Raw genomic sequence first — 16,686 nt, 5'->3', positions numbered from 1 at the left:
GTAATAACATCCTGGCAATTGACTATGTCAGACGGGTGTAAGTGTATAAATTGTAATGCTGTATGTGAGATTTAAAAGTGGAAAATGTCTAAAGTCCTTTGCAAAATGCAAAATATTCTTTATATATACCTTCTAATGAATGGCTGAGTAGCCGTACATTTATATGAACATCGATTGGAAAAGCAGAAAGGACAGTAAATATTTCATGTTTTCTACACAAAACTTGTCATTGCTAATATTCTGATGAAAAGGTAATATATCCTCAATGTAGAGAACAGGGAAAATAGAAAGAAAATAAAAAGCACACAATCCAATACAGAGATAATTGTCATTAGTCTTTTGATGTCTTTCTTTTCAGTTTTTAATTTTTAAAAAAATAATTGGTAATAAACCTCTGTGTATGAGGGGTACTGCTTTTCTGGTTAAAAATTAATAGAACTTAATTATAAGAAAATTAATAGAAAGTTCTCTGTAATCAAGCCCTTTTCCCATGAAACTAGATTTAATAATTTTTCACAATTAATTTCCATTTTGTATCTTATTTTTTTCATGTAACGTTGTATTCTAGGGTTTTCCCAAATCATTAAAAATTCTCTGAAGCTATTTTAGCTTTCTAGTATCTAAAATTTTAAACTTATGTGTAAGTAAAGAGCATGATTGACTGAACCCAGCATTCAGCCATCAGATAACTTCATTAATTTTCAGCTCATGGACAGTCTTGCTTTATTTACACCTGACTCATATGCCTCTCTTGCCTCACTAGATTTTTTGAAGTCCAAGATATCATTATCATTTCATCCATAAAACTTTAGCAGATGGCTATAAGGTATGAATACTCATCCTTAACCTAATTATACTATATTGCACCTTAAAAGTAGGCAAAAGTAAAGTGAAGTGAAGTCACTTAGTCATGTCCAACTCTTTGTGACCCATGGACTGTAGCCTGCCAGGCTTCTCTGTCCATGGGATTCTCCAGGCAAGAGTACTGGAGCGGGTTGCCATTTTCTTCTCCAGAGGATCTTCCCAACCCAGGGATTGAGCCCAGGTTGCCTGCATTATAAGCAGACACTTTACCTTAAAAATAGACAATTAAACAATAAATCTTTAATATCATCAGATATGCTGTACATTTTCAGATTTCTAGGACTATCTCATAAATATATGTATAGTTTTTTCATTTCTTTGTTCTCATGAGAATCCTAATAAGATGTGCACATGAGAATTTGTAGCTTTGTCTCTTAAATCTTTTTCAATTCCTGTATTTCCCTGCCCACTATTAGTTTTTTCCTTGCACTTTATTTGTTGAGGAAACTTGATCGTTTCTCACACTCTTGAGTTTGCTCCTTATATTCCTGTTGCATTATGTGATAGGTTTCTCTGCCTCTAGTACTTTCTATAAACTGGATGTTAGATTTAGACTCCCACTGGTTAATAGAAATATGCAGAATATATATGTAGTTTTTAAATTCTGGGAGCCATGCTGAAAAAGGGAAAAATAGTTGAAATTAATTTTAAAATTATATTTTACTTCACCCAGTATACCCAACTGTTATCACATCCATGTACAATACATGTAAAATTATTCAGGTCAGTTCAGTCGCTCAGTCGTGTCCAGCTCTTTGCAACCCCATGGACTGCAGCACGCCAGGCCTCCCTGTCCATCACCAACTCCCAGAGTTTACTCAAACTCATGTCCATTGAGTTGATGATGCCATCCAACCATCTCATCCTCTGTCATCCCCTTCTCCTCCCGCCTTCAATCTTTCCCAGCATCAGGGTCTTTTCAAATGAGTCAAATTATTAATGAGGTGTTTAAAATGGTTTTTCTTATAGTAAGCCTTTGAAATACTAAGCAAAAAAGCTACAAACCCCTAATGTGTGTAGCATTTTTATAAAGTCCTGCCATTAAAGTATCAGTGATTTGGGCTAGATTTCTAGCTATGGCCTAGTAAGTATCTATAAAACCACTCCTTAAGAAATGACCATAAACTATGAAGCACTACAAGTTGACAGAAACAACCTTTGAAGCACCCTGGAAATTAACCAAAAGCCTCCAACATCCAGAAGGCATCTATACTCGAGTAAACCATTGGACTCTGAGTAATAATAATGGGACTCTGGTGTTTTGCCTTGGGCATGCTCATGTGCCACACATACTCTTCCCAACTTCTGTACACATACACATGTGCACGCATTTGCACACAAGCACACACACAGATTGGTCAATGCCCATATTGGGCAGGCTATGCCATAGTTGGCCGGTTCACTTAATGTGGAGAGGTGTACCATGCCCACGTCCAGGGACATTGTTGGTAGAAGTGATACTCTCAGTGGAGTTGAGCCGGTGGGGAGGGCCAACAGTTCTCCTAATCTGAGGTTGTGATAAGCATATTTCAGTCTGAGACTATGCACATGTGCCGCATGCAGTGGACACTTGAGAGAGCTCAGACCGGTTCTTTTCATTAACCCTGAAGCAGTGCACAGAGGAAATGTAAAAGGCCCAGTGGAAAATGAAAGCTTTGGCAAAGTTGAAAATGGCATGAGCTTTGATTGTGCTCTTTCCCACACACAGATCCATTGACAGAAGATAGAACCCTTATAGGTTTGAGGTGGTTGAGGACAACCTCTGTGCAGTTTTTGACTGACCACAAAGCTACAATAACACAGAATTCACCTTTAGGAAACCAAGCTTAAAAAAAGAATATAGCAAAAATACTAATCAGAGAAATCAGCAGCCATACATCATTGGGGGATGTATTTCTTAGATTTAGCCTGGGCAGATTACTAAATAAATTAAAAAATCAGTAATAGTTACTTCTTTAGGGGGAAAAAAAATCAGAATCCAGAGTTGTTATATTTCCCCAAATGTCCAGATTTTAGCAAAAAATTATGAAATATGCAAAGAAAAAAATCAGTCAACATAAACTGTGTCTGAATATCTCCAGATGTTGTAATTAACAGAAAAGACTTCAAAGACTTTTGAATATGTTCAAAGAAGAAAAGGAAACCACAAATAAAGACATCATGGAAAGCATGACAAAAATGAACAAACTAGTGATTTTCACGAAGGAAATAAAAGTATAAGAAGAGCCAAATAGAAATAATTAAAATGAAAAATCCACTAGAGGGCCTTGACAGCAGATTTAAGATGGCAATGGAAACAATCAGTTAACTTGAAGATTGAGCTATAGAAATTGTCTAATCTGAAGAACAGAGAGAAAAAATCAAAGAAAAATGAACAGAGCCTCAGGGACATGAAGGGTAACATCAAGAATACAAAAAAAAAAAAAAAAGAATACCAACATATACATAATATGAATACCAGAAGGAAGGTGGAAAAGAAAGTGGCAGCAGAACATGCTTAACAAAAATATTTGCAAATTTAACACAAGGACTATGTTCAGAAATAAAAAGGCCATAAAAGACATATATGCTCCAATATGGATGAACAGGGGCACAGGGACATTTTGAAAGCATTGTGAAAGAAGTCAGATGCAGAAAGACCACATATTGTATGATTCCATTTATAGAAAATATCCAGAATAGGCAAATCTATAGACAGAAATTGTATTAGTAGTTGTCAAGTGCTGTGGGGAGGTTGAATTGGAAATGAATGCTTAATGGATTTAGGGATTATTTTTAGGATGGTGAAAATGTTTAAAAGTGGATGGTGGTCATGGCTTCACAACTCTATAAATGTACCCCAAATCATTGAATTTCACTTTTGAAATGGTTCATTGTATATAATTTATATCTAAATAAAGCAGTTTAAAAAGAAATAGTTAACAAACAACAAAAACCAAACAAAAAGATCAGTAATATTGGCTCCATGAATATTATGTTTTCAAAACAATAGATAACCTAGGATTGATACATTTACAGTTATGAACATTATTAATTAATAACCATGATATAAATTGTTTTGCAATTTACATGGGGCTTTCACATGTTATATTTTATTGGAGTCATCTGCCAGCACTCTGGGGGAAGGTGTTTAGCCTTTATTATGCAAAAGGAGATTTAGCTGATTTCTCCAATGCCGTATCGTTTCAGTTCAGTTCAGTCGCTCAGTTGTGTCCGACTCTTTGCGACTCCATGAATTGCAGCAGTAGTAAGTGACAAGCTCTGACTTTCTGACTCCAAGTTCACTGCCATTCCTACTCTATCAACCCCACTCTCTGTGGTAGCAACCCAATTGTAATTATTAATGCATTGTATTACTCCCTGTAGATAAATATGGAAACTTAAATATTAGAAGATGGGATCACAAAGGTGAAAATCACAGCTCAATCTGTGCTATGTTCTTACTGAACATTTGTTAGTAAGGAGGCTGAGGAAGTCTAATAAATTTGCAACTTGTGACCTGGAATGGCGCAGAAATCTGTATCACACTGATCGCACATTGACCCAGCAACACCACTCTTCTTCTAGCCCTCTTTCATGTGGGTGTCTAGTAAAGGCAAAATGTAGTAGGCGACAGAAATTGTGTTGATTTATACCCAATAACATGTTTGCAGAAAGAAAGTTAAGTCGCTCAGTCGTGTCCTACTCTTTGCGACCCCATGGACTGTAGCCTGCCAGGCTCCTCCACCCATGGGATTTTCCAGGCAAGAATACTGGAGTGGGTTGCCATTTCCTTCTCCAGGGGATCTTCCTGACCCAGGGATTGAACCCAGGTCTCCCACACTGCAGGCAGACTCTTTACCATCTGAGCCACCAGGGAAGCCCCCATGTTTGCAGAACAGCCATGTTTTTATAGTTTTACTGGTTTCACTCTTGGCATTGTAGGATCCTTCCTCTTAGATCTAAATTGCTCTTTTCTTGGACATCTTATACCAGCCTGGCCCATGAAGCTTATTCCCTTTGTTCATAGATAATACTTTGCAGGTGCTCTATAGGGTCTAGAAGCCACTTTGTCTCCTTCTAAGCTGCAAACTAAAATCTTGCCTAAATTTCTCACTCATTTCTAGCACCTTCCTCTGAATCTTATTTCAAAGAATCTGTGACCCTCATAACAAAGAGGTTAAGAGTACAGGCTCTAGAGCTGGACATTTTGGATTTGAATTCTAGCTCCATTAGCTGTGTGATCTTGGTGAAATTACTTAACCTTTCAGTGCTTCTGTTTTTTAATCTGTAAGTGAGGAAAGCATATCTTATGAAATTTTTGATGATTAAGTGCAATCATAGTTGTAAATTGCTTAAAATAGTGCCTGGATCATCTTTTTAGTCCTTTTACTTCTGATGATAATAATGAGGAGAAGGAGGAGAAGAAAGAGAAAAATGACTATTTAAGGAAGCTGACAATTTGAACTTATACTTGGGGCTTGCCTCTGGTACTTGTTTGTTTTTTTTTTTTAATTTCATGTGCTAACCATAACAGCCCTGTGAGGCTCATAGGATTAATGGTATTAGGTATTTTCCACGCTTTACAGAAGAGAAATGTGGCATGTTACTTTGTCATAAAGCTGGGTCTGGAACATACATTTTAGGATTCTCTCATAGGGCTCTTTCTTTTATAATGTAGCCTGCTGCCTTTGAAATGGTTAGCATTTGCCCAATGCTGCCTTTGAAATGGTTAGCATTTGCCCAAAGGAGCAAAATACTTGGTGCAAACCTCAGCAATTATTATTAACCCCTGTATCCACCTCTACAATTAAGTCACTAAAGCGTCTACATGTTTGTAGCATATGTTATATTAATTTGAGTAGCTCCTTTTCCACATAATACTTAACAGAATTGAAAATGAAGTTCAAGTAGTGAGCAGTGAAAATGTTTCTGTTTCCAATTGTTTTACATGAAACTTGAGAGAGTTACTGATAAAGTGCAAGTTTCAATGAACTAATGGATAGCAATAGAAAGCTATGATTAATATTTGCTATTGGCAAACTATGAAAGAAATTGATATCTCTGGTTGTTTAATATCATATTTAAAGCCTATTACTTTTCAAGATACTGTATTAAATGTGATGCTACATTTTGGATAAGTGTGTTAATGCTAAAATTACTATGAAATTTACAGAACCCCAGTGGATTTCATTGTAAGAAAAATGAATTGAATATGATTGTTTACTTGGGGAAATAAGCAGCTCTTGTTCTTCTCCAAGGAGTAAAAAGGCTTTTATACATTGTTACCTTCAATTTTTTTGAAGATTGTTCCCCGTACTAAGTGTTTAGCTGATTTACATAATCTACCACAAAGGATATTGAGAAGTTATAAGAGAAAGACAATTTGAAATTACTTTAGGTAGTTGATGGAGTTCAGAAGAGATGGTGTGCTGGAGATAGATGTCAGTACAACTCAGAGATATATTATTATTTTCAAATTACCAACGTATAGAAGTCTGCTAAGTTAGTTAAGTTCAGTCGCTCAGTCGTGTCCGACTCTTTGCGACCCCATGAACCACAGCACGCCAGGCCTCTCTGTCCATCACCAACTACCAGAGTCCACCCAAACCCACGTCCATTGAGTTGGTGATGCCATCCAGTCATCTCATCCTCTGTCATCCGCTTCTCCTTCTGCCCCCAACCCCTCCCAGCATCAGGGTCTTTTCCAATGAGTCAACTCTTCGCATGAGGTGGCCAAAGTGTTGGAGTTTCAGCTTCAGCATCAGTCCTTCCAATGAACACCCAGGACTGATCTCCTTTAGGATGGACTGGTTGGATCTCCTTGCAGTCCAAGGGACTCTCAAGAGTCTTCAACACCACAGTTCAAAAGCATCAATTCTTCAGCACTCAGCTTTCTTCACAGTCCAACTCTCACATCCATACATGACCACTGGAAAAACCATAGCCTTGACTAGACAGACCTTTGTTGGCAAAGTAATGTCTCTGCTTTTTAATATGCTGTCTAGGTTGGTCATAACTTTCCTTCCAAGGAGTAAGTATCTTTTAATTTCATGGCTGCAGTCACCATCTGCAGTGATTTTGGAGCCCCCCAAAATAAAGTCTCTCACTGTTTCCACTGTTTCCCCATCTATTTGCCATGAAGTGATGGGACCGGATGCCATGATCTTAGTTTTCTGAATGTTGAGCTTTAAGCCAACTTTTTCACTCTCCTCTTTCACTTTCATCAAGAGGCTTTTTAGTTCCTCTTCACTTTCTGCCATAAGGGTGGTGTCATCTGCATATCTGAGGTTACTGATATTTCTCCCAGCAATCTTGATTCCAGCTTGTGCTTCCTCCAGCCCAGCATTTCTCATGATGTACTACTCTGCATAGAAGTTAAATAAGCAGGGTGACAATATACAGCCTTGACGGACTCCTTTTCCTATTTGGAACCAGTCTGTTGTTCCATGTCCAGTTGTAACTGTTGCTTCCTGACCTGCATACAGGTTTCTCAAGAGGCAGGTCATGTGGTCTGATATTCCCATCACTTTCAGAATTTTCCAAAGTTTATTGTGATCCACACAGTCAAAAGCTTTGGCATATTCAGTAAAGCAGAAATAGATATTTTTCTGGAACTCTCTTGTTTTTTTGATGATCCAATGAATGTTGGCAATTTGGTCTCTGGTTCCTCTGCCTTTTCTAAAAGTAATTTAGAAGTAGTTATACACAATTTAAAAAAAACATCCTGCTCATTGAACGTGAAATATGAACCAGAGATTCTGGGCCCTCATTTGGGCATGAAGTAAGTTGTTGCCATTTATCTAATGGGATATTATGAAATACTCAATAAATCTTTAAAGTATGATATATGTTGTTCCAGTTCCCCAAAATTTTGACCATATGTCTGTGTGTGTGAGTTTTCAAGTCCCAGTTTCCTAAGTAGCAATGGAGAGTATAAAATGAGAGTAAGTGTCCAAAATAATTGTTCTAAAATTCTTGATTTTTTCTTTTAAAATCATTTTCCAGGTTAGAGTGTTTTTGTGGAGCCTGGAAGCAACACCAGCTTTTCCATTCTGTCTCCCTGCTTGTCTCATGTCTTCTAGCATCTGTATCTATAAAAATGTTTAGAGTTGTTATCCAAAAATAATGAAAACAAATAGACACAAGAAGCTGTGGGGGGTGTGTGTGCGGGAAACAGAGCCTATACAGGAAGAGATGTGAGATTAATTAATCATCACTATTTAGTTGTAGAATTAAATGACTTTCATTTTTCTCTTTCAAAATGGCCTAAAGCACCTGCCTGGGTGCTATGAGGAAATCCACCACAGCTGTTCTCACAACTGAGTCAAATCAGTTGTTTCGGAGGAATATTTTGCCAGAAGGGACCTTTTATGCTCCCATTTTAAGATTTTGAAAGCACTAATAAAACAGGTTAAATAAGCTCATATAAACCAATACAAGTAGACAGAATTTCAACTCTTGAGTGGTATCTCTGATATAACAGAATATCTATGTACCACAAAAGCAGTCTAGTTCTACAGGTATCATTTCCTGGATAAGAAGATCCATATGCAGTACATAAAATTCTCAGCCTGCCTCCTGAAAAATGATGATTTACTTCTCTTTTTATTTACTAGAATGTTATGACAGTATCCTTGAAACCCCATAATACTTGGCCAATTCCATAACAAAAGTCATATGATATCATCATATACACATTGATAGATATTTTCTAAAAAATAATATAATTCAATCAAACTAGAATTTATTTGGTATATAAGTAAGTGAAGTCAGTCAAACAGTTGGAGTGTAATTAGATACTAGCAAATTGTTTTCAGAAAGACTCTTGCTTTTATCAAGTTTGTCATATTTTTCTAAAACATCTAAAGCAACTGATTTCTGTCCAGCCACTGATCTGCTTTCTTCTTAGTATAATGTTCCTTCATCTAAAAAGGGGAAAAATAAAAAGGGCAAACAGCAAACTATGAAAGATAGTTTCAGCAAATATTATAAAGGCTTAATTTATTTGCTTTATTGTACCAATATAGTTTAATTTTTAAAAAACTCAGTAAGGTCCCCAGTCGATAAAGACACAAAAACCATAAATAGTTCACAAGAGAGAAAACAGAACTAGAAAACACATGCAGAGAAAATGTCCAGCCTCACTAATAATCAAGGAAATGAGAATTAAAGGAAGAATATCCTTTCATTTATTTATTTCAAATAAACATTTAAAAGAAATACTCAAAGTTGATCAGGGTATAGGTGAAGAAGAGTGTTCCCACATGTTGCTGACGGCAGTGTAAATCATTACAGTCCTCCAAAGCCACAAAAATGTTCAAACCTTTTGGCTCATTAATTCAGCTTCTTGGAATCTACCGTAAGGAAATAATAAAAAATATTGAAGATGTTCATGTTATTTTTATATGGCTCTGGTTATAATACTTGTAAATAGAAAGGAAAGAATATAAATACCCAGTAATAGGGGAATGGGTGTGTAAATTCTGATACATCCATACTATACTGCCATTAAAAATGATCATTACACAAATTCTACAGAAACATGCAAAAAACATCTACAGAGAAGTAAAGAACATGAAAAAAATATATGTGTACATTAGGACTGTAAGGAAATGGGCCAGAGGGACAGCAGTAACTCTTAACTGGCTGGTAAGATTATAGGGGAGCTTTCTCCCTCAAGCAATTATGCTACTTTTAAAGCTATTCCCACCCCCCATGACAGTTCAGTACTTAAGTGTTTGCTTAAGGAAAACAAAGAAAGGTGAGAGAAGAATCAGCCAGGAGTTCACATTCACTTCCTAAATCCAGTGTTTTCTGAATCAGTCAGTCTGCATTAAAATAAAAGGTCATTATTAAAGACAAATTATTGTAATAATTCCAAAGAGTACTATCCCTCTTTGCTAGGTGTTCCAGGTACGTGGTACTTTCATTCCTCTTGTCTGGTGTGCTAAGAAGGCCTGTTTTTCCTTGGGTAATGTTTTTTGTTTTTTTCTCTAGGGTGGAGTGAGCCTTTTTCGTGAAAGCCCAAACTTGTGAACAGTTTCTATGAGTAGGACAGATCTGTTTTCCAATATGAGAGGGCAGCCATATGTTAAAGAACAAAATATGGAAAGAAGATAACAGAATAGATAAAAAGGAAGGGAGGTTATGCTCAGCACATAGACGTATACACAGACCCATGGATTCAAAAGCAATAGTTTACTTACACTACCCTGTAGCAGACTGGAATGAGTGTGAAGGGCTGGGGAAAGGGACAGGAAAGAAAGAAAAGGGAGCTGAGGGGAGGGGAATACAAAGTTGGCTTTGAATATAGCCTCCATTTTTTGGGTCAATCGATCTAAACTTCCCTTCAGTTTCATGTACAGTCATGAGATTTTAGACTTGGAGGAGCTCTTTGAGAAAATCTAATCTCGTATGACCTTCAGATAAACTAGGGGCTCCAAGAGAGGGGAGGGTTGTATACCTTAGGTCACTCTTCCCAGTATTCTTCTGAAAGACAAAGTGGAACAGTGATGGAGCATGGTCTTTGGAGACAGATTATGAATTGAAATTTCAGCTGTACTGCTAGTTACTAGCTGTGTGACCTTGGGCAAGTCACCTAACTGCTCTGTTCCTTGGTTTTCTTTATAGAATGGCTCTAAAAATAGTACCTACTTCATAGGGTGCTGTAAGAATGAAAAGATTTAGTATGTGAAAAGCATTTAGGACAGTGACTGGTAGGTGTGCTACCTGCTGTGAGGTAGTTACTGCTCTCGCTGCTGCTGCTTTCGTTGTGGTTGTGATAATCCTACCATTGCAAGGCCAGTAATTTTCCCTACACCAAGTTGTGTCTCCCTAGCCTTATGATGACTAAAGAAATAAACATAGAACCTCCTTGGGTCTCCTCTGAAGTCACCTTGGAGTTTATCTTGTTAGCAAGTAGAAAGTGGAAAACACAAGGGTAAACCACAGGTGGTGACATTTGAATTTATACTATGTGATCTATCAAAATGAATCTTCTGCAGTAGGAAAGATAATTGACTTCTTTTTTTTTTAGTCTGTTACATAGGAGCATGTGTTTTACCTACACAGTTGCTTTTTTTTAAGTTTATTATTCATCAAACTAATGAAGAAATTAAAAATTATTTTGCTGTGAATTGCACTGTATTTACATTTGGTTTTTCTATGAGCTGACAATATCATCATCATGTCTAAATGACATTGGCTTGTCAGTGGCCCTCCAGGATGCCATGATGAGCACTGAATGGAAAAGTCAATTAAGCAAATATGAGCATTTTCTTTACCATGGCATATTTAGAACAGCATCTTTTCAGATGTATTGTGTTTTCCAACTTTGTTACATTTAAAATATTAATTTTTTTTCTTAACATTTTATCAATTTTTATTTTCAAAAGGTAAACTAGTTGTGAGTAATGTCAAGCTCTGTCTCTCAAGACCTGGGTAAATCTCTATTATATACTTTCACAGCTCTAGGCACACAATTATAGATGCCTCCGTATCATGTGTCTAAAGAGAACTGGAATGTATTTTCTGCCATCTGGGTCCACTGATGTAAATTTTAAGATAAGAAATTGTGGTTGAGGGTCAGGGAGCAGGGAAGGATTATTTTCTCTCTCTCTTTTTTTTTTTAACCAATTTGTGGTGTAAGATTGTTTCCAGGGGATACTCAATGATTACAGCTGCGAGTAGCTGCGATGAGAACATTAAGAATGGTTCAAAATGGATATAGGCATCTCACTCTCTCTCCTCATCTCATTTTCATGTTGCAAATACATAAACTAAGGGAAATAAGAATGTCTAAATTTCTATATGTAAAAATAGAGGACATTTTAACATGATAAATCATAGTAACCAAAACACAATGTTAAGCATTAGAAGTGAAATGGTTTTCATTTTTAAATTTAAATTGACAGGTTTGAGTGGTGTAAGTTTATAACCAACTGAGACTTAACAGGGAGCATTATTTTGACCATATCTCTGCTATGTTAATCCCAGGCAGAGTGAACCAAAGACTTCACTGAAAGAACAAGTAAGAGTTGGGAAGTGTGTTTAGAAAGTAGATCAGTACCTATTTATCTCCATATTATGACATTTTATTAAACATTTTATTATTTTTTAATTATAAGATTCTTTTGATATTTTTCCATTATCAATGACCTTATATGGAAAATAGCTCTCCAGCCCTGCTCAGTAAACTTTCAGTCTTTAATGAACAAAGAACTATATGTGTTGGTTAAAATAAAGTGAAATAAATTTTATTGATGTCTCCTTTTCTGGGTGAATGTCCAATCTTCAGCTGCAGTGATGCATCTCAGAAGTCTGTTGTTGGTACATTTCTCACCGTGCGCTGTTTGTAGCTAAATCACGGGGCTTCCCCGGTGGCCCAGGCAATAAGGAATCTGCTTGTAAAGCAGGAGACCCAGGATTTGATCAGGAAGATCCCCTGGAGAAGGGAATGGCAGCCCACTTCAGTATTCTTGCCTAGAGAATTCCATGGGCAGAGGAACCTGGCAGACTACAGTCCATGGGGTCGCAAAGAGTCAGACATGACTGAGCAACTAATATTTTCACCTTCACTTTCAAGGCCTAAAATCCAGAAAACTGTGTACCTTCTGAAGAACATGCTATGGGAACCTGTAAAGAAAGAGATTAAAATTGGCCTTAGATGCTCATTGGAATTTCAGTGGTTGTAATGATGGTGGTAGTGGTGAACAAATAAGCAGTCTTTTCCCAATACCTTCATCTTTGATGTTTAGACAGTACTTTGTTTTGTTTTTAGTGAGTTATTCCATTCTACTTTGTAGTAGAGTTGTTTGTTATCACTTATATTACAACTGTGAGTTCCTTGGGTGCAGAGACTATGGTCTCTTCATTTCTACATTTTCTCTAGCCCTTTCTGTAAGTCTCAACATTGGTTTATTCAATTCATTTGGCAGATATTGATCAAATGTGTATTATATGCAAGGCACTGTGCTCATTTTAGGAATATAGAAATGAATAGAACAGATAAAAATATCCACTTTCATGGAGGTTACATTTTTGATGGGAGAGACTGGTGGCAGACAATAAACAAATAAAATATACAGTATACCATTTAGTGACAAGTTCTATGAAAGACAGGAAGGAGGATGAGAAATGACATTTTTTAGTGGTTTACAATGAGAGGTTGCAAAGGCCCTGAGGTGGAATTGTGCCTGGTATTTTCAGAAACAGCAAGGAGGCTAATATTGGGTTGGCCAAAAACTTCATTCAGGTTTTTCCGTAACGCCTTATGAAAACCCAAACAAGCTTTTTGGCCAACCCAATACATCTGGAGTGGGTGACATAGGAAGAAATACCAGAGGATGAGTTTGGAGAGGTTAGGGTGGGGAGAGGTGGACATTGTAGGAGTCCACCTAGGTCATTGTAAGAATTTCAGCTTTTATTTTAAAGGACATGACTGAGTGACTGAACTGAACTGAAGGTGCCAGTAATGCTTTTGAGCCAAAAAGAGATGATATGACTTAGATTTAAAAGCTTCATTCTGGCTGGAGTGTGAGGAATGTGCTATAACGGAGCAATGGTGTAAACCGGGGGATCATTTAGGAGGCTTTGGCAATAATTCTGGTGTGGTAGTGGGGAAGTAGACGATGCCTTTGGATTCTGGATATATTTCAGAGATAGTACCAGCAGGATGAACTGATGGATTGTATGTGGGATGTGAAAGATGGGAATCAAGCATGACTTCAGAGTCTGTGGCTTGAGCAAACAGAATAATGAAGCTGCCTTTTACCAAGAAAGAGAAGACTATGAAAGAAAGTGTGGGGAAGGGGTGGGAATCAGGAGCTCAGTTTTGAACACAATACATTTGAGATACCTTTTAGATATCTAAGTAGATACATTGAGAAAGCTGTTGGATACTCAAGTCTGTGGCACAGGGAAGGGACCTAGGCTGGAGCTGTGAATTGAGGATTTTAGATTCAGTATGTAAGATGGCATGAACTTAGATTGTTGCTGAATCACCAGTATATATTCACTTATCTGCTTTGTCTCTAAGGATGCTCAGCTCTGATATCAATTCAAGCAAACAGGGTGCCTAAATAGACCACTTATGGAATTTGTAGGTTCAGGAGTTAAATAGTTTTTACTATGTATGTGCCTAGAGTAGTGCTAAGTGGTATGGGGTATATAAAGATGCATAAGACTCAGAGTCTGCCTTCAAGGACCTTAATATGTGGTTAGGGAAATAAGGCCTCAACTAGTGAAACTGTTCATGCTACGAAACATTGTGTACCTTTGAATGCTCATCAGTCAATCTATCAGCTTTACAGAGTGATTTCAATGTTCTTTTTGCTATACATGTGATAGAAATTCCCAAAAGTGAGATACTGTACATGACAAAGGAGCCACCATCCAGATGTCAGTAGATTTCTTTGAAAATACATATGGTGAAGAGCTGAAGAAAAATCAGGGAGTCATTTTCACTGCAAAATAAAATCATGGCCTTGTTCGGTTTCAAGCTAAGTTTCTTTAACATTGTATGAAAGGACCAAGTTGCGAAGTTGCAAGAGTGCAGGAAAATGATGATAAAATAATATATAGAATGAAAATAAGCACATGTTTACAGGACTTAAAACTTTTCAGAAGACTTTGACGTCTCAGATGGCATTTGAGCTTCTCAAACTGCTCTGTGCTCAGTAAGGGGGATAATGCCTCTTCTGGTCTTAAGAGCCTTATGACTCCTAGCTCAGCGTTCTGTGGGGAAGGGGATTTCTTTCAATGATTTATCATGAAGTTTTAAATTTCTATTTCTAAACCCGATTTAGATCCTGCTGTTTCTACACCAGTATACTCACTAGAAGTGCTGTTTATATCCTCTTGGTACTAAGAAGAACAAAAATTTACCACCCCCTAACTCATTAAAAATGCTCTGCAAGCCCGAGGCGCAGATGCCACAATATGAACACAAAGAGCTCAGTCCCCCTCAAGGACACTTTATTTCATGAGCCTCTCTAACTCAGATTCATTCTCTTCCTCGGAGCCCCTTTCTTAAATGCAATATTAAACCAGAGGCAAGAACGTGTTTATCCTGAATGTAGTTCTCTTACCAGTTTTCACTTCAAATGTAGGATGTACTGGGTTAATATTTGTACTTCTGGCCACTTTCAAATCTTATAATTTTTTTTAATCTGACCACAGACTTTAGCATTAAAAACATGCACACACCATAGAACAACACAGTCCTTTATTTGCTTTCCGTTACAAATATTTTTGAAGGCTGTCTCTTTTCAACCTTAAGTATTTTCTGATACTGCTACCTCCAGCTTAATCCTAAATGCTTGATGAAGTATGCATGGAACACAGTGTTATTTTTGCCCCAGGCTAGTTTCATGTCATGCAGTTTGTCTTTGGCTCCCCTCCTTTGATAGTATTATCAGAACCAATTGTGAATCTGCCAGATGCATTTTCTTGCAAAAGGACAAATCTAAGCAAGCTTGTGTTTTTCTATCCCTCTTTCAGGACTGCTTACACTAAAGGAGCTCCTCTTCCTTTTTTCATGAAACTGAGCTTGCTTCATCAGAGATGGAGCAAACAGACTGCAAACCCTACCAGCCTCTGTCAAAAGTCAAGCATGAAATGGACCTAGCTTATACCAGTTCTTCTGATGAGAGTGAAGATGGAAGAAAACCAAGACAGTCATACAACTCCAGAGAAACTCTGCATGAATATAACCAAGAGCTGAGGATGAATTACAATAGCCAGAGTAGGACGAGGAAAGAAGTCGAGAAATCTACCCAAGGTATGTTTTTATTGGATTTTTATAGCTAATATGATTTCTCACTAGGGAATGGTTGTGTGCATAAACTTATGTTTCGGAAACAAATTTGCTGATGTTAATGGGTTAATAATTCGTACTTCTTACATATGCTTAGTGAATCTGTTTCATGTGCCAATCCTAACTGTGGTTGTAGGTTACATGTGCTTTTTACGGATTATGCATGAGTTTGCATGCAACAATCCTCTTATCAGAACATTCAAAATTTGCCTAATCCTACAAATAGCCATTTACAGACTGAAAGATAAATAATTTATAGCAAGATGAAAAGTAAACAGCTAAGTGCTTTTCAAGCCATTGCCTATATGGGACGAAAGTCTCAAATAAATCTTCGGCATCTAAAAGAGCTGTAAAAAGGTTAGTGGAGACTACCAAGCAAAGGTCCAGAAAGTCTGTCGACAGAACGCTGAAACCTTGTGCAGCACAGTCCAAAGGGAAGGTAAGAAATGGTTGGAACCCCCTCTACCACAGCCATGATGTGGGACATATCCTTTGGACAACCTTAGTTTCTCAATTGTGGATTGACAAGATAGTTTCTAATAAGTAGAAAACAGGTAGATAGAACTATGATTTCCTTATTTCCTTTCAGATGATAGAGAAGTGGTATTAGACCCCATTTTCACTTCATAGGAAAAAAAGAGATGCCGATGTTGGCACTGATTACTTTTTAAAAAAAAAAATAAGTCTGTGTGGAGATTTTTGTAAAAAATGATTTGATTATCTAGATCAATGGTTCTCAAAGCATGGACCCTGGTCCACCAGTAGCAGAATCACCTACTGACTTGTTAGAAATGCAAATTCTCAGGGACCACCACAGACCATGAAAAATTATTACAAATGAAAATTGTTTTATTGGAATCTTACATTAGAAAAATTTTAAATTGAGCCAAAATTTAAGATATTCATAACAACATTTAGATATACACTAAATATTTATATTAACTATGTTACTAATGTTTTCAGTTCAGTTCAGTTCAGTCACTCAGTTGTGTTCGACTCTTTGTGACCCCATGGACTGCAGCACG

At 37.1% G+C, this 16,686-nt stretch overlaps 1 protein-coding gene across 1 annotated transcript in view; it reads left to right on the top strand.

Moving 5' to 3' along the window:
- The window catches only part of TENM1 (teneurin transmembrane protein 1), an 862,693-nt gene that overhangs the window by 237,884 nt on the left and 608,123 nt on the right, over window positions 1–16,686 (top strand). Inside the window, exon 4 of the mRNA XM_070462280.1 lies at window positions 15,346–15,625. Coding sequence (XP_070318381.1) covers window positions 15,409–15,625 — 217 coding nt within the window. The 5' untranslated portion in view covers window positions 15,346–15,408. The remainder of the gene's footprint in view (window positions 1–15,345; window positions 15,626–16,686) is intronic.

Source organism: Odocoileus virginianus, unplaced genomic scaffold (assembly GCF_023699985.2).
Source record: "Odocoileus virginianus isolate 20LAN1187 ecotype Illinois unplaced genomic scaffold, Ovbor_1.2 Unplaced_Scaffold_2, whole genome shotgun sequence".
NCBI classification, from domain to species: domain Eukaryota; kingdom Metazoa; phylum Chordata; class Mammalia; order Artiodactyla; family Cervidae; genus Odocoileus; species Odocoileus virginianus.
This window is presented reverse-complemented; position numbering and strand designations above follow the sequence as displayed.